Below are 25680 nucleotides of genomic sequence, written 5' to 3'. Positions count from 1 at the left end.
TCAGAGCGCTCACTCGTTATTATATTATAATGAGTTGAAGTTACAAATAAAAGTGTCAGTAATAATCACACAAATCAAATATATACGTGTACTTCAAAATGTAGCTGACTTTGAGAATATACTTAGTGATATTCCACTTCCTGTAAATTAATCCTGAGTTAATGTCTTAAAGTTCAGATCCAGCAGCACAACTGACAAAAAATCACTTTGAACACTTTGGTTCTGATCAACAGACTCATCCTTTCATAACCACCATGTCAATCAAATCCACGAATTCTGGAAATATACAAACAACCGGGCACAGCGTTATCAGTCATTTTATTTTGAAATGTATTTAAAAACCCTTTAAATAGAAGAGGACACATCTGAGGCAGAGAAACAGTGACTTAATAAAAACTGTGGGATGTCAATCAACTCAACATTTCACTTTTTATTAATCTTCCAAAGTCAAAGAAGAACGAAAACGTCAAACGAGAGGAAAACACCAAGAAAACAAATAAAGCTCAAGTATGTACAATAAAAACACAACTGAAGTCACTCCTCCATGAAAGATCAGAGATATTCAGCAAAGTATAAAACAGGATCATCACGTGTTTGACATTTAATAGAAAAGAAAAATAGTTTTTTAATGTCACCTAAAGAATGAGCAGACATTTCATTTATCAGCTTCACCAGAGAAACAAGAGATAGAAAATATATATAAAAATCATATAATAAAACAATTCGACGGTTCTGAGTGAATGTGACTGGAGCTGAAACGATGAGTCATCACTTGAATCTTTACGTCATTATTCAAAAGAGATCAAAGTTTCAGCTTCGGCTTTATGAGGATTTTCTTCTCAAGGAAAATCAACGATATGTTTCTAACGATTCTTCAATCGGCAGATTAATCAATAATATAAATAACAGTTAGCACCATGGTGACGCAAAAATTATATATAAGATCAGATATTTCTGGAAAAATCTGTCGTGTTAATTGTTTAGCAACAATTTCAGAGAAAGATGGAAACAAGTCTAACGCTCCTTAGGGAGGAGGTGCACGTGGTGGCTGATGGCCTGCTCCATGCAGCTTTTAAAGGACTGGTAGGAGGAGGTGACGGGCAGGAGGAGGTGCCTGGAGCTGGGCTCGCTCTGAGGGAAGAGCCCCCCATCGCTCCACTCCTCCTCCCCTGATCTGCCCATCTCCTCCACTCCTGGTGAGGAGGAGCTGAAGGGGTGGAGGAAGGAGATGGAGGGAGGATGGAGGAGGCCGGTAACTGGAAGCTCCTCAGCTCCTGTGGCAAAGAGAAGGAGGTCCTGCAAGGAAATGGAGCTCCTTCCAACTGAGGTGAGGGGGAGGAGAGGAGGAGGAGAAGAGAAGGAGGAGGAGAGGAGGAAGAGATGAGGAGGAGATGAGGGGAAGAAGAGGAGAGGAGGAGGATATGGGGGGAAGGAGAGGAGGAGGAGAAGAGGGGAAGAAGGGGAAGAGGAGGAGAGGAGAGGACGAGATGGGGGGAAGGAGAGGACGAGGAAGCAATTATGGGAAGAAGAGGAGAGGAGGGGGAGAAGGGGGAAGGAGAGGAGGAGGAGAAGTGTAGGAGAGATGAGGGGAAGATGAGGAGAGAAGGAGGAGTAGAGAAGAGGAGAGGAGGAGGAGAAGGTGAAGGGAGAAGTAGAGGGGATGATGAGGAGAAGAGGAGGACATGAAGAGGAGAAGATGAGGAGAAGATGAGGAGGAGAGGAGAAGATGAGGAGAGGACATGAAGAGGAGAAGATGAGGAGGAGAGGAGAAGATGAGGAGAAGAGGAGCGGAGGAGAGGAGGAGAGGAGGAGGAGAAGATGAGGCGAGAAGTAGAGGAGAAGATGAGGAGAGGAGGACATGAAGAGGAGAAGATGAGGAGGAGAGGAGAAGATGAGAAGAGGAGAGGAGGAGAGTAGGAGAAGAGGAGAGGAGGAGAGGAGGAGGAGAAGATGAGAAGAGGAGAGGAGGAGAGGAGGAGGAGAAGAGGAGAGGAGGACATGAAGAGGAGAAGATGAGGAGGAGAGGAGAAGATGAGAAGAGGAGAGGAGGAGAGGAGGAGAGGAGGAGAAGATGAGAGGAGAAGATGAGGAGAGGAGGACATGAAGAGGAGAAGAGGAGAGGAGGAGATGAGGAGAAGAGGAGAGGAGGAGAAGAGGAGGAGAAGGAGTTATAACTAACTTTAAACTCAGTGACAGTGAATGTGTACTAGTCCTGTTGTAGAACCCGTGAGTACCTTCACACTCCAGCAGGAGGTGTCTCCAGAAGGTGACCACGGGCGTCTCCTTGTCCAGCTTCTCCTCCTCCTCTGACAAGTTGATGATGAAGAGTTGGCCGAGCGTCTGAGCCGTGAGACGACCGGCTGCTTCACAGAAGACGCTGTAGAACACGGACGGGAACAGCTGCACCTGGATCAGATCGGGGTCAGGACGGTCAGTGACCTTCTGGAGTCTGATGGACTGTGAGCGTGTAAACAGGAAGTGAGGTACACGGAGGTCACCTGATCAAAGACGCCTAGCGTCTGCAAACCTTCACGGAACCTGGAGGGAAACACACAGACGTCACGGTCAGAAACCTTCACTCTGATCCTGAACCAGCTGACTCTGCCTCTACCTCTGCAGGGGGAGCTGCATCCTGGTGATCAGACAGAAGCTGACCAGGTCCTCCACCAGCACCTCCCTCTCCGCCAGGCTCCGGACGGCCCGGTTGCAACCAGCCATCTCCAGGAACTCCCAGCTGGAACTCATGGCTTCCTTCAGGCTGTCTAAAGACTCCGCCTCCTGGATCTGAAAGCAGCCAATCAAATCGCTTCACTTCAAATTACAAAAAGAAAACCTGGAGCGTTGGTGCTGCGCTCACGAGGCGTTGTGTCTCCGTGCTGCTCACCCTGCTGACTTGACGTGTGAAGTGTGCGTCGGGGGTCATGTGTGCGACAGTGAGGGGGCGGTTCGGTGGGTAGTTGAACAGACACTGGAAGAGCCCGCAGGAGAAGAAGCTGACGGGGGGGCCGCCGTGAAGCAGAGAGAGAGCCAGCAGGCAGCCCACGTCAAAGTACAGGTCCTCACGCAGAGCTACACACACACACACACACAGAGACACACACACACAGAGACACACACACACAGTTGGTTTCAATGTAAATGATGAAGTGGATCAATCATCTGCTTCAGTTCACCACCTCCAGCATGTTGCTACACAAGCTGGTTTATTGTGGCATTCTCACAAGATGAAGCCCCAGAACAGTTTATTTGATATTAAGTGATTCAACCACAATCAGAAAGGATAAATTAGCAGGACTGAGGCATAAATAAAGAATAAAATAAAACATTAAAAAACCAGTACCCTGATAATCCAGAGCCAGATTTTTGGATCCATCTGGACCCTCAAACACGGCAGAGTCCTGGATCTGCTGCACCAGCAGCTTGAGGAAGTGCTGCCGGGCCGTGGGGCCGTCCCTGAGGCTGCTGGGAAACGCAGTCTGCTTCTCATCGTGGAAACTGGACAAAGACGACACAGGTCTGGGCACAGCAGAAATCCATGTGTCGACAAACTGACCAAAACCGCATGAGCCCGAGAGCAGAACCTGGACTGGAAGGTTTGGAGCTGAGGTGTGAATGTGGACTGAGGGGAGTTTACCTGACGGACAGAGTGCACGTGGGGTCGAAGTCGGGCCTCTGGACCAGATCCAGACCAGCAAACAGAGCCTGATACCCAGTCACCTCCACCTGGACAGTGATTGGACGGAGCTGAGGGGCCAGCGCCAGCAGGAGCTCCTCAGGGGATCCGGCTGAGACGGGTAACGACGCCCTGAGCAGAGAGAGACGGTTCATGTAACTCGGCTCAGGATGACTCAGCAGAAAACGTCCAGAGAAGGGACCAACGGCTGCGTTCGATTTGTCTACCTTTTACAGCTGATGGAGGAGTGGATGGGGGACAGGTGGCGTTTGGACAGCAGACTCCTTCTTGGAGCGCTCTGAGGAGACGCTACCAGGGAGGCTGGACGAGACAAGAGATCAGGTTCACATACATCACGTCTACAGGAGGTGTTCAGCACTTAGTCACCACAGGAGAGGAGGTTCCCAAGGTTAGGCTGCATCATCCAAGTGTGTTCACTACAGTATTCAGGTATAAAGTAAGAAGTAATCAGGTAAACTCAGTATAAAGGTCCAGGTTGTTGTTGTAAGTGTCTTAAAGGATTATGACCAGATTCATACAGATGTTTTATGATCTGTTCAAAGACACCAGCCTCCGAGGAGCCGGTCTGTTGCTGCCTCCGTCAGTTACTGTGTTTGTGTTATTGTGTTGTACATTTACTCAAGTAAAATCCTGAGCACTTCTCCCACAATAACACAAACTAACTAAACACTGAAAACCTGACGATAGTTAAAAAATATTAGAGCCGCTCTTTAACTTCCCAAAGTCCCAGTCGACTGATCTCAGATCCCAGTGTCACTCAATCGAGAGGCGGAGCTCCTGATCGTTAGTGTCACGTTAATTAGTCTGGTTCCTAAACTGTGACCTCAGGTCAGTTTGTAGACGGAGACGGAGCAGATGCTTAAATACACTCATAAGGGTCACTCCTTTAAATATGTCATGTCTTTGTCACAAAGATATTTGAATTATTCTACTAAGTATTTAAAAATGTCTCACTTTGTTAAAGGCATATCTGCCCCCCCGATCCAGATCTACCTCACAACTCGTCTCCTCAACAAAGTTTCATGAAAGTCCTCTGAGGGTTTTTTGTATAATCTCCTGACAATCACTGACAATCACTGACAATCACTGACAATCGCTGACCTTTCCCGTCCGTGGCCTGTGTGCAGTCGCTGCAGGCCCAGTCCCTGGTGTGCAGCTTCAGGCCCGAGCACTTCCTGTGAGTTCCTCTGGATCCACACAGTCGACAGCGAATCACCTCGAACCACCTGCAGCCAGAAACAGAGCATTTCCACCACCGTGTCTTCCACTGACGCGTCTCCGTCCTCCATGTCTCTGCTGTGTGTGTGTGTCCTCTGGGGACAGGGGTTGTACCCGGTCTTCGCGGAGTGTGTGGGTCCGTCAGTGCAGAGGCAGGCGACCGCGTCACAGTGGTGGTAAACCTCCAGCAGATCAGAATATGCGTTGGCCTCCAACTCCCATGAAGCATCTCTGCAGGAAGCAGAGACAGAATGAGTCAGGAAACAGGAAGCAGTTTGTCCTGCTTGGCTTCCCGCTGCCTCGACCCCGGTCCCATATTTGACCTGATTAGAAGTGTCTCAGTTAATGTGAAGGTGTCGTAGATAAACTCTGAATCAAGATGGACGACAACAGCTAATAGAATCAATCTGACTCGAGACAAACGGGACCACCAACAGTTTCCTCTGGACTCGGATTTTGTTGAGAGGCGACAGGAAATTCTCTCTGCAGAGAAAGTCTGAGCAGCTCGTCAACTACCTGGATATCTGGAATCTATTATCTAGAGCAGCAGGTGCCTCCACATGCAGAGCGGCTTCAGGCTCTTCAAGACACGTGGAGCCTCGTGAAAGAAGAGGAAGCCTCAACACAAAAACATTTCATCATGTGGCCGCGACTTGAGCTTTCTGAAAGTCCTCAGTGTGTAGATGATCACGTTACCTCTCTGGGATGTAGATTCCCATCCGGAGCATCTCCTCCTGGAAGCTCTCCTTGTTGTTACACAGGGTACATCTGAAGAAGAAGAGGCCAGCGCTGTGGGCCTGACGCTGTCCCAGACACCAACACACAGGAAGTTAATAAAATAACAACATCCTGCTACAACCTGACACAGGAACACAAACCTAACTGCAGGTAAACTGCAGCTCTGTTCCTGAAAGACTCAGTACCTGGACACACTCCCTGTGGAACCAGCTGGCGTGGCAGCACGGACATTTGAGGACGGAGTAGGACAGGACGGGGTCGATGGCGTCCAAACAGACGGAGCAGGACTGAGGCAGGCTGAGGTCCGAGCCCACACACAGAGACTGAGTGGGACTGTGATCCGGACAGTACGACCTGCACACACAGAAACCACAGGGGTTCAAACTCTCTGAGCGTCTCTGTCCCTCATGTCTCTGTGAAGACCTCCTGGTTCACATTCTTCTAGTGAAACAGAAACTGATCCATAAAAAGATCAAACTGTGCAGATCCACAACAAACTAAACTCTGATCAGAATTCTTCATGGTTTAAAGGTTTCCTGCTGAGTATTGGAGATAAGCTCTGTTTTTAATAACTTCGACGTCTCTTTAACTGATCAACAGTTCAGCTTCACTGTTCTATTTGTTTAGCCAGTATTCACAAATCATAATTTGTCTCTTAGATCTTAACAAGGTGCAACAGTCTGTGGCAAATCCAGCTTCTTGGCACAGAGCCCTCCGGTGATGAGAAGATCCTTCTAGAAGACAGAGGGTGACTCTGGGTACCAGTGAATGAACGTGTGTGTGTGTGTGGTCGACACTCACGGGAAAAGGCCACTGAACTGAGAGATGAACTTCTTCTTCCTCCCGCACGGGAAGTGAACCGTCTTCCTGCAGCTCCTGACGTAACAGCCGACACACGCCCCCTTCTTCTTACAGCTGCAACAAGTCTGAACACACACACAGTGACACACAGTGAACACACACAGTGACACACACCCTAGTGGCCGACTTGATGTATACAAAGTGGATCTCTCACCAGTCGAGCCGACCGTCTCATCTCCTGTTTGATGTCTTCCACCAGGAAACCAAAGACTCCCTCAGTGTCCGTCCCTCGCTGGTAAACTCCACAGGACGTCAGCTGAGACCACACACACACACACACACACACACACACACACACACACACACACACACACACACACACACACACACACACACACACACACACACACACACACACACACACACACACACACACACACACACACACACACACACACACACACACACACACACACACACACACACGATTTGCTCAGATCTGAAATGTCTGGTTTATGAAATGAGAAGCTGACTGGGAACATGGAAAACACAGAAGACAGACCCACTCTTACCAGACAGAAGTAGTGGACGGTGAGCTTGTGCTCTTTCACTGTGACCTTCTCTCCAAACATGGCCGGGTCGTCGTCACTTAATCTGCACAAAACACAACCTGAACACAAACCACACATTTCTTCATTTCACATTTTTTTAAATCACTGATAAAAAAAAAAAACATCTCTGCGTTGTGTCCAGAGCAGGAACCATAAACCCAGAAAACACAAAATATAAAAAGTCTTCACAACAGTGACAACTTCAATAACAAACTTAAAAGCTAAATAGTTCTGTTGCCTGATTTTCTGTATCGAGTCCATTACTGATACATGTTTCCTGTTCAGCTGCTGTGTCACTGTGTTGTATGACTGTGTGAGTTGAGAGCTGTGTGTGCGTGTGTCTGTTGTGTGTCACTCACAATCCTCCCCGATGTTGCCGGCGTTGTGCAGCCGTGAGCTTCTCACCTTCTTCATGTTGAACCTGCAGGAACATCACAGACACACAGGAGGTCAGAGGTCAAGTCTCCTGAGGCTTCAAGTATCATATCAATTTAAAAACACAACATAAAACTAGTGATGTGTCCTCCCGTGTCGAGGCTTCGAAGCGTGTGTCGAGTAATCGAGGATGATTTTTATGAAGCACGTATCGAGGCTTGTGTTGATGACGTATGTGATGACGTTCGAAGCCTCGCGAGCCGGCCGAGCACGTCACTGATTCAGGAAAGGGTTCGCGGGTTTGGTGTGCGATTCAAAATAAAAGGGGCCGCGAAACGCAATGGATTCCCCCCCACACTACTTGTCTTGGGACTTTATTGTGCGTTTGCTTGCAATATATGCTGAGTATTGGAGGGAGAAAAGGAATTTATTTCCTAACTTGTACAAACTTGCGGTATCTTTTATTTGTACCCCAGCATCATCTGTGCGCTGTGAAATGATCGTTTCTACAGCAGGCGAAATTATTTAAAAAAAAAGGAAACCGCCTGAAACCCAGCACTTTTGAGAAGCTGTTGTTTTTAAATAAAAATAAATGAACTGTTCATTTTGTACGTGTTCGTGTATTGGCATCACAAACATCATTAATTCGTTTATTCAATTCAAAGCTTCACACACCAAAGCCATGGTTTCATTATAATTACATTATATTTAATGTCCACTTGATGGCGCAGTAGAGCAAATGAAGCACCATGAAGCTTCGGCCCATGAGCGAACCAATTGGATGGAAAGCTTCAAAGCTTCATGAAGCTTCATCTCGCCATCACTACATAAAACATAAGCAGAGATTGAGCTAAAGAATATTATTCACATTCCAGGTGCTTCACTCCAAACCACTTCAAGACATTTAAATAAAACCTTTGACCCACACAAACTGCTGCACGTTCGTAATAATGGATTTAAAAAGGAAAGTGCAGATTAATTAACCAGTGTAGTGGAGTCCATCATATCACGGGTCAGCTTTAATGAGGCTAGTTTTCATCTGCAGGTTGATGGTAGAAAAACATACAATACATGAACAACAACACAAGTACACACACAGTACATTAGAATCAACACAATACTGACTTATTCTTAATCATCATCCTCAATGTGGAGCTTTTCTTTACTGAAGCTAAATGTGACGATGTGAAATAATAAAATAATAAAACAGTAAAATAAAAGTGTTCGAGGTGAATTCATAGAAAATAAATGATTATTCAAGAATAACAGATCTACAGACGTAACACTGGTGTTTGTAGGAAACAGAGATTTGAGTGAAGTGAACGCGACAGAGAGCAAAGATTCAAACACCGGAAACCAGCTCCACTGGTTTATCTGGTGGAACGTGTCAGTGAGTGAACGTCATCAACCTACTTTCAGATCGTGTTCCTCTGGCTCTCGAGGATTTTATTCATTTCTGTTTCACCGTCGAGTTTTAAATTTCCCTCTTTCAAAACACAACGACCTCATTTCCGCTTCCGCTGCTTCTTCTTCGTCGACACTCCAGTTGACTGCTGCAGCGCCCCCTCTGTGCGGTGATGGGATAGCACATCTTCTGCGTTGTACCTCAAACAGAAGTGAAGGAAACACCAGGATCCTTGAACCATGAAGAAGAAAATGGACACTTGAATTTTAATAAACTTCCAATCTGCAGAACCAACTGTTTACAGATGTTATTCCAACAGCCTGTGTCCAGGGGGACGTGCATGTCCAGTGCATGTGAGTGGTCACATGATCTCTGCAGGCGTGTTGGACATGTCGGACGTGTTGGAGATTCAAACTGATGCAGAGACACAGCACCTGTGAGCACAGAGAGTGTTTCAGTTTGGAAACACCTCAGTGGTGTTAATGTAACTCTGAAGCAAGAATAGAGTGTGGGAATGAAAGAGGAAACTTTCTCCCCATTCCAAGTCAAACTCAATCAAGCTGCTTCGTTTAGATTTTAAATGATCACGAGCATCATCGATTTAAGATAAGATAAGACAAGATAAGATAAGATAAGATAAGATAAGATAAGATCCGATGATCCTTTATTAGTCCCCCAATGGGACATTTGTAGTTTTACAGTAGGTAATAAGTAACATGTAATACTTAAGTGTGAGTAATTTAAAACTATAGAAATATATGAATGTAATTAAACTAATGTAAACAGTGTAAAGACAGTAGAGATATGTACAGTTTGTGAGAATGTTTTGCACATGAACCGTTGATATTGCAAAGGCAGATGAATCAGACAGTTAAGAGTTAAAGTGTTAGAGTTCAGTCCATAAGGGGGGGGGGGGTGCATAGTTTTTACTGGCAGCAGAGCTACTTGTACATGTGTTTACAGGTTTTACCATCCAGCATCTTAAGCTCCACCCTCTCCTGATACACCTGAGAAACCAGGACACATCTGTTCCCCCCTGAAGAGACGCAGGCTGAAAACCAGACGATCACATTCACCTTCCAAACCAAACTGAACCAAACCAGACAAGACGTCCTGAGTGAGTCCAGCTACAGGAGAGAAGAGTGAAACTACAACCTGCCGACGCTCCACACACTGACCGTGAGTTTAACAAACACCTCGACTCAGAGGGGAAGTGAACCTCAGTGAAGTTCATGGAGCTGTGACTGACTGACTGTCTGTTTCCAGCTTCACCTGGAGACTCAATGGCTTCCAGATCAGAAGAGGATCTCTGCTGTTCCGTCTGCCATGATGTCTTCAGAGATCCTGTTCTTCTGTCATGTAGCCACAGCTTCTGTAAAGACTGTGTGAAGAGCTGGTGGAAAAAAAAACAAGTAAAAGAGTGTCCACTTTGTAAGAGAAGATCTTCAAAGTCTAACCACCTAACCTGGTGTTAAAGAACCTGTGTGAGGCCTTCTTACTGGAGAGAGATCAGAGCTCTTCACCTGCTCTCTGCAGTCTGCACTCAGAGAAACTCACACTCTTCTGTCTGGACCATCAGCAGCCAGTGTGTCTCGTCTGCAGAGATTCAGAGAAACACACCGGCCACAGATTCAGACCCATCGATGAAGCTGCACAACAACACAAGAAGCAGCTTCAGGGAACTCTGGAGCCCTTGAAGGAGAAGTTAGAGAGTTTTAAACGTGTAAAAGTAAAGTTTGAACAAACAGCAGAACACATTAAGGTCCAGGCCGGACTCACAGAGACGCAGATCAAGGAGCAGTTTAAAAAGCTTCATCGGTTTCTGGAGGAGGAAGAGGAGGCCAGGATGGCTGCACTGAGGGAGGAAGAGAAGCAGAAGAGTCGGATGATGAAGCAGAAGATTGAGTCTCTGAGCAGAGACATAACGTTTCTTTCAGACACAATCAGAACCACAGAGGACGAGCTGAGAGCTGAAGACGTCTCGTTCCTGCTCAACTACAAGGCTGCAGTGGAACGAGTCCAGCAGCGCCCCCTGCTGGATGATCCACAGCTGGCCTCAGGAGCTCTGATAGACGAGGCCAAACATCTGGGCAACCTGAGCTTCAACATCTGGAACAAGATGAAGGACGAGGTCTCCTACAGTCCTGTGGTTCTGGACCCAAACTCTGCTCATCCAGGACTCGTCCTGTCTGAAGATCTGACCAGTTTGAGACGAGGAGAGAAACAGAAGCTTCCTGACAATCCAGAGAGGTTTGATAAACACGCCTCAGTCCTGGGATCTGAGGGTTTTAACTCAGGGACTCACAGCTGGGACGTCCTGGTTGGAGATAGTACACGCTGGACACTGGGTGTAAGAGCAGAGTCTGTCCAGAGGAAGGGAGTTGATCTGTCTGGATACTGGAGATTATGGTTAAATGAAGGTAAATACTCAGCAGTGTCACCATTAGGATTATCTGATCTCTCTGTGCAGAAGATCCAGAGGATCAGAGTGAAACTGAACTGGAACAGAGGAGAACTGTCGTTCTCTGATCCTGATACTAACAAACACATTCACACCTTCACACACACTTTCACTCAGAAGATGTTTCCATACACTATAGATGTTTAACACTATAGACCATCATCACCCAGTGAAGCTGTTACCTGTGAAAGTCTCTGTCACTCTGGATCAGAGCAGTTAGAGATAAAGATTTTATTCATCATGTTTATTTCTTCAAGAGAAATCTGCTGAATTTAAAAGTTAAACTCGTTATTCTAAAGCTTTGTTTATTTCTTCTTTTACTTCTCACTCATTTTTATTTCTCCTGTCGACTTTTCCATGTGTGTAAAAATATTTGATTATTTTCTGATCTTTATCTTTGGTTTGTTTTTTATTTTCATGGAAAATGTTTTCTATCATTTAGATTTTGTGTGGATCCATGAAGTCGAGCAAACTGATGAAGATCCACATAAAAACACATTTATCAATAACAGCTGATCATTGTTCACATTCAACAAACTTTATTAAAACTCACACATGAGACATGATTCATGTTTAATCATAAAGTCTGTTCACATATGAAATAATCCAACACATATGAACATTTGTCTGTTTGATGTGATGAAGCCAAAAGTCTGTAAAAGTGTTTATTCAACAGCCAACTAGAGATGTGATTTTAATATTGTTATCAAAATAATAAAAACTATCGAACAAAAACCGAGTTGTGATCTTTTTTAAGTTGTAGAAGCTTCTGTCACAAACTGCTGCAGATCAGAGTTTGAACTTTGAGTCGTCTGCCCCAGTCTCAAGAAGCCAGGGAAGCAGCAGGTGATCCAGTCACTGGTAAATTAGACTGGTTTCTCACCTGCTCATCCCAGAAACCCAGTGGAGCTCTGGACCTGCTCTGGATGTGACGCTGACACAAGTGACAGTTAGAGGTGTACAGACATTCTCCTTCACAGTATACAGTAGTGTGTGTTTGTATTGGACCTGTTGTTATTGGTATTTACTGAATTTAAATGTATTTGTGTTCTTGTTGCGCTGCTGAGCCGAACCGTCCTCCTCGTCCAACACGTTCCACTGAGCTGTTGGTCCTGTGTGGAATCCTGCAGCAACACATACACACACACACACACACACACACACACACACACACACACACACACACACACACACACACACCCAGGCGATGGCGTGCCACTGAAACCTGCACGAATGAGGAAGCACTTTCCAATATATCAATAACAACAATGAAATCACAAACGTCCTCAGGTTGGTTTGTTCCGGCTCCTCCCTCGCTTCCCTCGTCTCGCCCACATTCTCTTGCTGTCAACGCAATGCATGATGGTACATTCTGCTCAGTGACCATCATGATGCATTGTGGGAAACACTGAGTTCACTATTTAGTGTATAAAAACTTCAATAAATATTTGGATATTACGACAGAATGAGTGAGTGATTAAATTAAAAGTACTTTTAGAGTGATTAAACAATCTGCTGAGTCATGATGACAAAGTCTCCGCTTTCCTGATGTATTACTTGATGTATTACTTGAAGGAGGCGGGGCTTAATGTTACCTGCTTTCTCTGATTGGATCAGATGACAAATACCCGTCAAACTACTAATCATCTTTATATATATATATAAGAAAAACTATGTGAACGTGTATTTGAGTAGAAAGTACAGCTATTTGATGATCTATGTAGTGAAGTAAAAGTGAAGGTACCTGAAGATAAATGTACTTCAGTACAGAAAGTGAGTAGATGTACTTCATTCCATGTGACAGTGAAACACGACAGAGTAAATAAACGCTGCAGACAGAACGTGGTCATGAATGTATTCACAGTGGGACAGACACAGGGACAGTTCATGGTCAATGAGTCCAAACACTAAGACAGTCCACTGAGCCTCTCGCTGACCTCCCACAGTTTACGGGCCACCGCGTCATCTCTGGCCCGGGCGCACACTTCCTGTACGCCGCAGCAGAAGAAGTAACGTCCGCTCAGAGGTTCGATTCCCTCCTGCAGGGCGCAGTGCAGCGTGGTCTGAGCTCCGGCCTCCGGGTCGAGGAACAGCAGCCGAGCAATGGGCTTGATGAAAATCTTCTGCCACAGGCCGACGTATCTGGACAGCTCAGTGCGGACGACACCTGCAGGGTCACATGACATCAACAATTACTCTCCTCATCAAACACAAGGTGACAGGTGTCACTCAAATTCACATCACTTCAACACTCTCAACATCATTATTCATCCTTCCAACAGTGACTCTGTAAACACTGAGCTCTGACCTTCACCACCAGAGGCAGGTTGGACACATCCTGTCTCAACACAGCGGTGGACACAAGCTCAGTCACACATCAGAGTCAGGTTCCCTCAAGTTCAGCTTGAATCACTGATCACAAGAACCAAACACCTGAAGACGCTGAGATACACAACTGAAGATATGTCTCTGACATCTGCTGGAGGCTGCTAACACCAGCTAACACCTGCTAACACCTGCTAACACCTGCTAACAACTGCTAACACCAGCTAACACCTGCTAACATCTGCTAACACCTGCTAACACCTGCTTACACCTGCTAACACCTGTAACACCTGCTAACATATGCTAACACCTGCTAACATCTGCTAACACCTGCTAACACCTGCAACACCTGCTAACACCTGCTAACACCTGCTAACACCTGTAACACCTGCTAACATATGCTAACACCTGCTAACACCTGCTAACACCTGTAACACCTGCTAACATATGCTAACATCTGCTCACACCTGCTAACACCTGCTAACATCTGCTTTCTGAATGAATTCAGTATCTCTTCTCATCTAGTCCTAAATTCTAAGATGGCTCCGTATCGGTTCCTCTTTGTCTTCTTCTTGTTTCTCTTTCTCATCCTAACACATTTGTGTTGTTTTGAATTTGTACGTTTGTGGTCCGTCAGCTTTTAGAAGTGTTATCAGCACGTCCAGACGCCTCCTCACATTCAGCCTCTACTCTCTGCTCTACATGTTGAACTGAACATTGGCCACGAGAGCTGGAACCACAGGTTGTTGCTCTCTGGTCACTTTCCCTCTGTGTCTAAACTGAGGTGAAGGAGGCTGAAGGTCAAAGTGAAGGTCAAGGTGAAGGTCAAGGTGAAGGTCAAGGTGAAGGTCAAGGTGAAGGTCAAGGTGAGTTACCAGGGTGCACGCTGTAGCAGGTGACGTTGGTTCCTTTCAGCCTCTTGGCCAGCTCGTGGGTGAAGAGGACGTTGCAGAGTTTGCTGTTGCAGTACGCCATGAAGAACTGCCAGCTGTACCCGCCGGTGCCCAGGTGTTTGTCCTCCGCCAGAGCCTGAGGACACATGGGGACACAAAGTGTGTGTGTGTGGGGGGGGGGGGGTCAGTACCGAGAGGACATGACTTCATGCGCCTCGATCAGCAGGTCGAGACTGTGTGAAGGAATGTCTTTGTGTGACTTTTTGTGTCTTTGTGTGACTTTCTGTGACTGTGTGTGACATTGTGTGTTTTTTGTGACTGTGTGTGTCTTTGTGCGTCTTCGTGTGACTTTGTGTGTCTTTGTGTTTCTGTGTGTGTCTGTGTGTGTCCTTGTGTGATTGTGTGTTACTGTGTGTGACTGTGTGTGACTATGTGTTTCTTTGTGTTACTTTGTCTGACTGTGTGTGTTTGTGTGTCTTTGTGTGACTGTGTGTGACTTTGTGTGTCCTTGCATGTCTTTGCATGTCTTTGTGTGCCTGTGTGTGTCTTTGTGTGACTTTGTGTGTCCTTGCATGTCTTTGCATGTCTTTGTGTGCCTGTGTGTGTCTGTGTGTGATGTGTCACGCCTGCACTCAGGAATGTGAGGCAGAAGAACCTGTTGTGATGAAACAACGTGTTGAAGACGTCTGAGGAAACGTCTCATCACCAAACCTTCACTACAATATTATTATATTCGATAAAAACATATTTTCTTTATTTTAATATTATTAAGATATTAAACTGTTATAATATATAATAAACATGTATAATATTAGTACATGTTTATTGAAATATAACTTAACTTGATTGTAATGTTAGATATTTATCACAATATTGTCAAACATAATATTATTATTATATAATTTATATATAATAATAATAATAAATTTAACATTATTATTAGACTTTATTATGAAATCTATTCTATGATTAAATATTTCTAACAGTATAATTGTGTTGTTAAACTTTATAATAATATGATTCAACTTTAGAATAATAATATTCTTCTTTTGTTAAAGTGCAGATGAACATAGTGTAAATAAAAACACGAATGAAACGATCGTTTATTAAAAACGTGTCTTTGTGTGATGTCGGTGGTTTGGGGGAAATGTTTCTCTAATACGGGAGGAAACTGCACTAATGTGTGTGTTGTGTACACGTTGTGTACATGTTGTGTACATGCTGTGGACACACGTTGTGGACACGTTGTGAACATGTTGTGTACACGTTGTGTACATGTTGTGTACTCGCTGTGTACATGTTGTGTACATGTTGTGTACATGTTGTGTTCATGTTGTGTTCATGTTGTGTTCAAGTTGTGTTCAGAGCGCACCTCGAAGTCGATGTGTCCCCAGCGGTGAGCCATGGAGGACAGGGTGACCACCCGTCCCCCCCCGGCCTCCTTCATCCTGTCCAGCAGCAGGCAGGTCAACAGGAAGTGACCCAGGTGGTTCACTCCGAACTCGATGCCGAAGCCGTCCTCCGTCCGTCCGTCAGCGACCAAACCTGCAGGACAGACACACAACTGACCAGTTTGAAAACCAGGGACAACAAGCTGAAGTGTGGACAGCGTCTCTCACAGGACGAGTTCAGAACCAAACACTGGACTTCACACGAGCCTGAGACCTTCAAGGTCTTCTTCAGATTCTGATGTTTCAAACCTGGAGCATGGAGACCTTTCTCCCATGACCAGGTTTATGTTGTGATGCTGCATGTTGACCCCTGTGTGTGTGTGTGTGTGTGCGTGTGCGTGTGGTGTGTGTGTGTGTGTGTGTGTGTGTGTGTGTGTGTGCATGTGTCTGTGTGCGTGTGCGTGTGTGTCTGTGTGCGTGTGTGTGTGTGTCTGTGTGCGTGTGCGTGTGTGTGCGTGTGCGTGTGTGTGTGTGTACCAGCGTTGTTGATGAGCAGGTCAAGCCGACCCTCGGTCTTCAGGAACGTCTCAGTGAAGCAGCGGACGGACTTGAGGCTGGCGAGGTCCAGCAGCATGAAGAGGACGTCAGTACTTCCTGTTTCCTGTCACATGACGACACCAGAGAGTAAACAAAGGCTTTGATCTTCACTCCCTGAGTAATACAGAGTCTGCATCATGGTCTCAATGGGTTTGGTTTTCTATTGATTCAAATATTCATATCAACATCAAATCATGAATTCTTTAGTAATTTACTTCTTCTTCAGCTCAATAAATTAATTTATCAATGTCTACAGAGAGTTTATACATCATGTCCTGCCTCCTGCTGCTCTACAGGCTCCGCCTCCTGCTGCTCTACAGGCTCCGCCCCTCGCCTGGATGTTCCCACATGTTCCTGACAACCTGCTGCTGCTTCACTCACACGTTCACTTTATTTTCACGACACAGCTCTTTCCACAGGTTTCCTGAACCAGCAGGAAGTGACCTCACCCTTGGCTCCTCCTCTTCCTACCTGTTGTATATCAGCGATGGCAGCTTGGGCCTTGTCCCGGTTCCGACAGGCCAGGATCACCCGGGCCCCCCTCCGGGCCAGGTGCAGCGCCGTGGCTTTACCGATACCTGTGTTTCCTCCTGCAGGAAACAAACTGTTACCAAACGTCCACGTTGATCTGTGTTTGATCGATGATGACAGTTTAAATCAGACTTTAAATAAAGATGAACAACATGTGAGGCCCACACGTGTCCCTCGCCCCCTGGTGCAGGTCAGAAACCCTCCTCTTCCTTGTTAGCAGATGGGACATGAACCAAACTCAAAAATCTAAGTAGACGTTAAATAAATGTTTGCAAACATGATTCCTTTCATTTTAAGTCTTTGATTGACACCTTTCTGTTTGTAATCTGATTACCTGAAACACATTTTAATATAATAGACATTAATCGCTTTATTTATTTTGTTTTCTCACGGCCTGGAAGGTCACATTTAACATTTAAACAATCCCAGCACCAGCTGTGGTTCTCACACTGCAGCTGAAGTCTGCTGTCAGAGAAATACTCTTTGAATCATTAAGACTCAATGTGTCTTGATTTTTTAATGGACCAACGAAACCGTTTGAATCAACTGTCACTGAATCAGTTGAAATATGAATTTGACAAATGGTTTAATTAGATTCAGAAAGAAACAGATTTTTTGAAATACCTGTCTAGCGGCCCCGCCCCCTCACCTGTGACGATGACGGTCTTTCCGGCCATCGCTGCGTTTCCTCGACATTTAGCGCCTCTGAAGATCGTCTTTGTGAGGAAGATGTATCCTCCCAGCAGAGCAGCAGCCAGCAGCAGCACCAACATGGTTCATCTGCAGCTTCATGAGTCTCCAGCAGCTCGGCTGTGAGCTCTGCTCCCCTGGAGGGAGGGGCCCCAGCTGCAGGGCGGGGCTCCCAGCTGCAGGGCGGGCCCCATGCGGCTGACTGACAGCTCGGCCCGGTCCGACCGGTTCCACTGATCTCTGCTGCTGGTCGACCTCCGCTGATCCTCAACACCAGTAAAGCTTCTACACCCTCAAGAGTCTCGGTTTATAAAACAGGAGGGAACAGTAGCAATGGCGCCATCTGGAGGAGAATCGCTTCATTTAAATGTCTGTGAGCTGCTGTACACTGTGTAGAACATGTAGTCATCTTTAACACAAACACACACACACGCACACACACACACACACAAAGGGATAGACATATGTCGTGGATGTTCTGAAAACCCACTGTGACAACGAGGACCAAAAGGTCCTCACTTTGTAGGTTGTAGACCACTGGTCCTCACAAAGACGTCTGTACAAGAGTTCACACACACACACAGATGACATTAACACTGTTACAAGTTAAATTTGGAGGGAATTTATTAACAATAACAATAATAATAATAATAATACAGAATGCAGTGTAACCTTCTGAATCTATTGCAGAGAATATTCACAGTTATTACAAAATATTTCTCTTCAGGTTGAAACTGTGATTTCTTTTATTGCCTCAGGAACCAGGAGGACGTGTTTTCACTGAAGGAAAATATGATTCATAACAAAAAGGACAAGACGTCGCTGAACGATTCAAAACATGAAAACTCTTCCACAATAAGTGAAAACTTTTCTTTAATCAAGTTTTTAAATGAACGTTTCAAAGATTTTTGTCTAATGTCGGTTTCTCATCAATTCATCTCATTTAATTGTATTTGAGGAGTTTTACTGTATTTTATTTATTTTATAGATTAGACTTTATTTAACTGTGGTGCTGTTTGAATTTGCTTGTTCTCATGTATTTGGATGTTATATTAATGCATTTAATTTTTCTTAAATAGTCATAATTAATGAATTAAGAAATGATTTGTGTTGTGGTCTTTCTTTTACACATTCGTTGGGAGAAGAACAAACACTGAAACTAAATGTAAATAAAAAGTTGAAATAATATTAAATCTAGATTCTGAGCCATAGCGAGTGAAGAATGGACTTTTTCATGCTTATGAATCTGACTCAGATTTCCACATTGTATATTATAAAGTTGACTCATCGGGTCTCATTTCTCAGTTTTCATGTTTTCTTCTTCGAGGCTGTAATTGTCGTCAATTTGTAAATTGTTTTTTATCTTGTTTTTCAAACCACTGCACAGAATTGGAATTTTTCGTGACATTTGCAAGAATAAAGAAATAAACCGACTGGTGTTTATTGGAATCAACCAGCAAACAGAAATCATGAACTAATAACATTAACTGACCCCAGTTCAAATAGATCTGATTATTAACGAGCTGCAGCAGAAAAACATGCAGATAAAGTTAATGTGACAGAGGGAGAAAAATAAATGAACGATAAAAAGAAGAAAAGATAATTCTCTGGATCCTCTGATCGGTTTATTAATCATGTGACACAAACCTCTCCAATAAAAGCCATCACATTTATAAAGACTTAATATTCGATGAGTCTCCTCACCCACCGTCTTTAAATTTACGTTCAAGCTTCAATGATATTTTGTCAAATGTGGTGAAACCACGTGAATCTAAAGGCAGCTTCATGTGTGAGCTGAAGTATGGAAGCTCATTTCTGCCCAGAAATATAAACAGAAAAATACTTTTGAATCATTATTAAGACTTTGTGTCAAAAAAACTTCTTAGTCTAAATCAAAGTTATTCAGTTTACATCGTAGTAATCTAAAATTCCTTTCAGATCAAAATGACGTTTTTAAAGTTGTAACTAAGGGACATCATTAATATTATAACCCTTTATCTTCAAATATGACTTCAAATGTTAATGTTAAAAAGTATTTTATTATAATCCCATTAATCTGTCATGTGGGTGAATTTATGGCTTTTTGCTTGATGCCTGGTGAAGTCAGTTTTCTCCTGTGAACAGAAATGAACCATGATGTCTGTTGTGCTTTGATTCAAAGGATCCACTTGAGTTTTCACAGAAATGTTTTATGTTAATCCAGTCGCTGAGTTTTCTTTGTGTTGTTTTCACACTTTTACTGGAAGAAGAACCAGAAGATGAAAAGCAGAAACCAACGATCTGATTCAAACATGAACAAAGGAACGATTTCCTTTCTGTCTTTATAATATCATACGAACAATATAAGATTTGATTTTACTTTACAATGTTTTTTAAAAGCTCCACATGTTTCTGCAGGTGAACGCCACCTCCTGGAAACTTGAAATATTAAAATAGTTCCTAGACGGCCGTCGGCTTCGGGCTGAAGTCGTCCCACAGGAAGTCCTTTATTCATAAATATCATATTCATAAATTCCAGTCACAACAGATTGTTTGTTGATCATTGAATTGATCAGTCTGTTGTTTCATGGCTTCTCCGTCGCTGCAGCTTCTTAGCGCCAGAATCCTCTCGTCATTAAAAACATCTCTTCACCCAAAAAACTCAAAGTGAGAAACTGATTCTCTGCATATTCAGACCAGGAGACACGTCTGCCCCCCCGACCGCGGGACACTGACGTCTGAGTCTGAAGGCACTTGATGTCACGGCCGAGGTGAAGTGTGTCCTCGCACACACACACAGGTCGGCTTCCTTATTTACCACAAAGAGAGAGAGAGGTTTGTCCAGCTAACGGTACAGTACTGCTGATCTGTGGGGGGGCAATGGAGGGGGGGGGGGGGGGCTGGAGGTTTACCACTGAGTCTCTAGTAGAGGAGCTGCGCCTCCTAGTGACATAACCCAGAAGTGTCTGAGGAAACTTTCCATACACGCACACACACACACACACACACACACACACGCACACACACACACGCACACGCACACGCACACCACTGTCACTTTAACACTTGTCACTGACTCAGAATCAGCTCAGATTTTGGGGGGGGGGGGGGGTTAAAGGTTGTGGTGTCGCACAGAGGGGTGGTGCTCTGTTGGGGGGGGGGGGGGGGTCACCTCTGCTGGCCAATCAGAACCAGACTCAGGGTGCTGCACAGCTGCCATATATGGGGTGAAGGGGGCGGGGCCAGCGACCTCAGATCTGAATGTGAAAGACAAAGAGATGAGTCATTTTACCACTTTGATGATTGTGTATGATTGTGTTGAACATTGTGCAGCTGTGGATCCAGATGTGTCAGAACCAGATTCTGATCCTTAAAGGATCTGAAGAAAGTAAATATTAATAAATCTTACATTAAATAAATAACTTGAAAGAGTTTTAGGTTAAAGTCGTGATATGAAAGTTGTGGTTGTGGGTCTGCAGGCGATCGACCACCGTGCGTTACTCACTGTTGGGGGGGGGGTCTTTACACTCGCCCTCCTCGATGGTGACATCATCGATGGCGATGTCTCCCTCGATGCCGGAGCCTCGCACCCCCTCCATCAGGACCTGAGGACACACAGCACACAGCTGGTGGACACGTCCTCTCTGCGGGGTTTGACCTCTTTGTGTCTTTGTGTGTTTGTGTGTTGTGGTGGGGGGGGTGGTTTGTACCTGGAAGGCTGTGGTTGGGTGGAGGTTGACCTTGGCTTGTCTCCAGCGGTCTCCTTGGTTCCCGGTCAGAGTCCAGACGGAGGTGTCCGTCTCCGTCTGTCCTTTCTGCCGCAGGAAGACGTTCAGAGCTCCTGCAGGACAAAGACCAACAGGCTGAGGTAGAACATGTCCTCCTGCTCCGGAGCTGCCCCCCCGCTGCAGTCTCACCTATGTGCTTCCCGAACATGTGGTAGAAGAAGGCGAGGCAGTAGGCGGGGGTGCTGCTGGCGGCGGCGGCGGAGGCGGAGCTCTTGGAGTTGGTGTTGAAGGTCGGAGACAGCAGCCGAGCTTTGTCTCCGTCCAGCCTCGGCCTGGACGTCTCGATGTACATGTAGAAACCTGAGAGACCACGAGAGGTCAGAGGTCAGAGGTCAGGACAAACCAGCACAGCAACATCAGCAAAGACTATTTATTTCCCATTAGGATTAAAATTTTTACATCATTATAAACAATTATGATGACAATTGTTTCACTGTTGTGTCATACATATAATGGAGCTAACTGGCTGATTGTGTTATCTGTGGTTAACGGTGTGTTCCCACCAAACAAGACACAACTCTCATCTGTCAATCATCCACACTACAGGTCATGTGACGGACGCTTTTATGCAAAGTGACAGTTGAACCAGGGGCCATTTAGGGGTTCAGTGTCTTGCCCAAGGGCACTTGGGCAGGCAGATGGGGAATCAAACCGATTTATATCAAGAATAACTGATTCAAACCAAACTGAGCAGAAACAACTTGAACAAACATCAGAGAAGAACCTGAAAGGAAAGAGACATCTTTACAAAGAAGAAGAAGAAGAAGAAGAAGAAGAAGAAGAAGAAGAAGAAGAAGAAGAAGAAGAAGAAGAAGAAGAACAGGAGGATTTTCCAGGAGGAACAACAAACTGCTGGTCTCAGGTCAGCTGGACGTTCGTAGTTATTTGAACATTTATTTCCTCACAGATTAAATCTGAGCTGCTTCTACGTCACAGCCGAGGACGTTTAATCCAGGTCACATGGTTTGATTTGAAATCCCTGAACCTTCTGTGATCAGCTGATCCACTCGACTGTATCTGACTGTTCATTCACCAACTAATAGTTCTTCACAAGCAGCTGCTGTTTGAGTTCTTCATTAAGAAGCATAGAGGTATAATTAAAGTAATATGCAAAGTACTTGCAGTAATAGTGACAGTTCTGGGACATTTCCTTACTCAGCCTCTTCCTGCCTGCAGGGCTGCAGCCGGGTCCTCTGAGACAACTCCCAGACCCCCCTGACAGTGTGTGTGTCTGTGTGTGTGTGTGTGTGTGTGTGTGTGTGTGTACCCTGCTTGGAGCCGGTGTGGTCGGAGCTCGGCCCGGTGTTGGGGGTGTATTTGGTGTCTCGTGAGGCGGCGCTGTGACGCGTCCAATCAAACTCATCGGTTTTGTCCTGAGAGAACAAACACAACGCCTCGTCCTCGAAGCCACACTGGAACTCCCCTGAACACACACACACACACACACACACACACACACACACACACACACACACACACACATTGAAACATGATTCCACATCACAACATGATGCTGTTTGTGTGTCTGTGGACGGGGACTTACTGAGATGTGGATTCACAGGAGCTGAAGAGACAAAAGAAAGAAGAACAAAGACCTTTCAGACTCAAACACAAACACCAGGTTTTCAAACTGACACCAGATCAGTTCACACATCCTGATCCAGAGGCTGGAAGCAGGCGTCACGATGCAACAGGGATGAGCTCTAAACGTGTCTCTGTCAGTTTCTTCATTTGTTTTTATTCATTTAAACATGAACATTATCACCTCCACCAAGGTTTCGTTTTCATCCCTGTCTGTTTGTGTGTGTGTGTGTCTGTTCGTGTGTGTGTGTGTCTGTTTGTGTGTGTGTTTGTCTGTTTGTCAGCAGATCACACACAAACCACTAAACAGAATCATCACATTTGTGTTGATCCAGGATTTTTCCTCTTTCTTCAACATGTGAGTTAAAAGTTTTTTGTCTCAGAGACTGATTCGTTCACCAGGAGGTGTAGTACTATCACTGGTGCAGTCAAAGTACTTGTACACATGTTAGTGTGTACTGGCTCTGTCATGTACTGTTGGAACGAGTTCAACCCGAGGACGTCTTGTGTCCTCCTCTGATGAGCAGCAGCTGGAGCGGATCCAGAGCAGAGGAAGAGGAGCTGGTTTGAATGTTTCATGTGTTCATGTGAGGAAGGCTCCAGCCTCCTCTTCCTCACGTCTCCAGACGCTTGAGTCTCATGTTCGCTCATCATCAGATGTAAACACAGTTTCATTTCCTCTGGATGTCAGAACAGAACAGAAGAGGAGGCGTTCACTGACAGTCTGTCAAACTCACACAGCAGACGGCTTTGTGTTGTGGATGTCCTCCAGTCCTCCAGTCCTCCAGTCCTCCAGTCCTCCAGTCCTCCAGTCCTCCAGTCCCCCAGTCCTCCAGTCCCCCAGTCCTCCAGTCCTCCAGTCCTCCAGTCCTCCAGTCCTCCAGTCCTCCAGTCCTCCAGTCCTCCAGTCCTCCAGCTGGGGACTCTCCCTGCGTTTGTCTTCCTTCACTTCTTTAGTGGTGGTTTCACTTTTTTGCTTGACTTCCACGTCTCAGATGTTTTCTCCCGTCAGGACTCGGGTGGGACACTTTGTGTTTTTCATCATCTTGTGTTGTTTGTTGTTTGTTGTATTTTAGTTTTTTCAGAGGAAAGCGAGAGAAGCAGTTTGAAGAAGGTCGAAGATGAGACAGAATCTCAGGTGTTATTATGTTGTTTTAAATAAAAACTCCACAAGGAGCTTTGAGGATTTAAAAAGTCTGAATGGAGCGACGCCTGCGAACTGGTTCAGGCAGAGAACTGGAGCTGCTCCGGCCTAGACGATCCAACACTCAACCTGTTCTACTGCTGTGATACGTACCACTGTATGTGATGATGCGTTCGGTGGAGTCTCCCTCTCCGTAGCGGGTGATGGGGGTGAGGCGGACCAGGAAGGACTCCGGTTTGATGAGTTTTGTCAGGTTGTAGGTCAGGAGCTCCCCCTGCTGGATGGTTCCCTCCATGGGAATCTCCTGCTCCCACCAGCGGGACTGACCGATCTGTAAAACAAGCTGAGTCACTGACGAGTCGTCCTCTGGGGACACTGAGCTCCGTCACATTCAGAGTAACAATCAAAACAAACACATTTTTTAAATGAAACAACTTTCAAAAAGCATCTTGGGAGAAACTGTAGCTTCCTCTCTGGAGGAAGTGGAGACGAGTCATCATCTTTGTTTACTTCTTAGAACTAACTGTTGATTTGTCGTTTGTTTACTTCTCTCCTGTGATCTTTCATTAGATGTGTTGCCTTCGTTGACTGAGTGGAGTCGATCATTAATCATGGGATTGTTATTCTAACCCCCCAGCTGTGATTGGCTGCTCGGGGGGGGGGGGGGGTGGTTCTGACCTGTCTGAGGCCCAGCCTGTAGGCCAGGATCCGGTCCACAGCGTCCGGCTCCATCTGAGTCCACTGCAGCTTGAAGCCGTAGACCTGGGGCTGGTTCTGCCACAGGGCGCTGAAGGTGTCGTAGTAGAACTCGGGGACATAGGCCTTCCCTGAGAAGACACAGGGGTCAGAGGTCACGCTGATGTGAAACCAGGTTCATCAAACATCACAAACAGACGTTCAGGACTCTGTCTGGTTCGTCCCCACGATGTGTCCGTGGCTTCAGGTAATAACACTAACACACCTGAGAGCACATGTGACATGAGCATCACATGACCAGCACTTGAACTAACATCAGTGGGATTAGAACTAAATAACCGTGGTGAATGATCTGTCATGTCGGCCATCTTTATTTACAGTTTATAGGACTGAGACAGTCTTTAACACAGCAAAATTTAAAAGAGGAAAAATTCAAATTCCATGTTTGCTTGGTCAAAGAAAGGAAGAGGGAGAGGAAGAGGACGAGGAAGAGGAAGAGGAAGAGGAAGAGGAAGAGGAAGAGGAAGAGGAAGAGGACGAGGAAGAGGACGAGGAAGAGGAAGAGGAAGAGGAAGAGGACGAGGACGAGGAAGAGGACGAGGAAGAGGACGAGGAAGAGGAAGAGGACGAGGAAGAGGAAGAGGAAGAGGAAGAGGTGTGCTAATGTGTTTGTTACTCTCCAAGGCAGCGGGATTAAAAAGTTAATATGACAGCAAAGTGACACACACACACACACAAACACAGACACACACACACACACAC

General features: G+C 45.5%; 3 protein-coding genes and 1 pseudogene across 3 annotated transcripts in view; 1 reads left to right on the top strand and 3 right to left on the bottom strand.

Annotated features, from left to right (window-relative positions):
- Window positions 1–299: 299 nt before the first annotated feature.
- Window positions 300–8957, bottom strand: g2e3 (G2/M-phase specific E3 ubiquitin protein ligase). Its single transcript, XM_062396924.1, has 17 exons — window positions 8851–8957; window positions 7422–7483; window positions 7024–7121; window positions 6666–6767; window positions 6452–6576; window positions 5836–6004; window positions 5609–5715; window positions 5027–5143; window positions 4796–4920; window positions 3901–3994; window positions 3635–3805; window positions 3341–3495; window positions 2885–3069; window positions 2612–2784; window positions 2499–2538; window positions 2235–2406; window positions 300–1322 (listed from the first exon to the last, which is right to left on the bottom strand). Exons 2-17 carry the CDS (start codon window positions 7474–7476, stop codon window positions 1015–1017), a joined length of 2196 nt encoding a protein of 731 aa, XP_062252908.1. The 5' UTR covers window positions 7477–7483; window positions 8851–8957; the 3' UTR covers window positions 300–1014.
- Window positions 8958–9911: 954 nt separating this feature from the next.
- On the top strand, window positions 9912–12014 carry LOC133961669 (zinc-binding protein A33-like; annotated as a pseudogene).
- A 1130-nt stretch (window positions 12015–13144) lies between these two features.
- Window positions 13145–17845, bottom strand: LOC133961674 (dehydrogenase/reductase SDR family member 13-like). Its single transcript, XM_062396942.1, has 6 exons — window positions 17690–17845; window positions 16981–17099; window positions 16450–16573; window positions 15894–16066; window positions 14504–14657; window positions 13145–13470 (listed from the first exon to the last, which is right to left on the bottom strand). The coding sequence occupies exons 1-6, from the start codon at window positions 17811–17813 to the stop codon at window positions 13211–13213; spliced, it is 954 nt and encodes a 317-aa protein (XP_062252926.1). The 5' UTR covers window positions 17814–17845; the 3' UTR covers window positions 13145–13210.
- Window positions 17846–18336: 491 nt separating this feature from the next.
- Window positions 18337–25680, bottom strand: part of mdga2a (MAM domain containing glycosylphosphatidylinositol anchor 2a) — a 37745-nt gene continuing 30401 nt past the window's right edge. The window contains exons 10-17 of the mRNA XM_062396922.1: window positions 24901–25049; window positions 24376–24553; window positions 23041–23061; window positions 22765–22920; window positions 21627–21797; window positions 21420–21550; window positions 21215–21314; window positions 18337–20966 (exon numbers count right to left, since the gene is read on the bottom strand). Of these exons, the coding sequence (XP_062252906.1) occupies window positions 20878–20966; window positions 21215–21314; window positions 21420–21550; window positions 21627–21797; window positions 22765–22920; window positions 23041–23061; window positions 24376–24553; window positions 24901–25049 (995 nt within the window). The 3' untranslated portion in view covers window positions 18337–20877. The remainder of the gene's footprint in view (window positions 20967–21214; window positions 21315–21419; window positions 21551–21626; window positions 21798–22764; window positions 22921–23040; window positions 23062–24375; window positions 24554–24900; window positions 25050–25680) is intronic.

Source organism: Platichthys flesus, chromosome 10 (assembly GCF_949316205.1).
Source record: "Platichthys flesus chromosome 10, fPlaFle2.1, whole genome shotgun sequence".
Lineage (NCBI taxonomy): Eukaryota > Metazoa > Chordata > Actinopteri > Pleuronectiformes > Pleuronectidae > Platichthys > Platichthys flesus.
The sequence above is the reverse complement of the archived record's forward strand: the minus strand, read 5'-3'. Positions and strand labels throughout refer to the sequence as shown.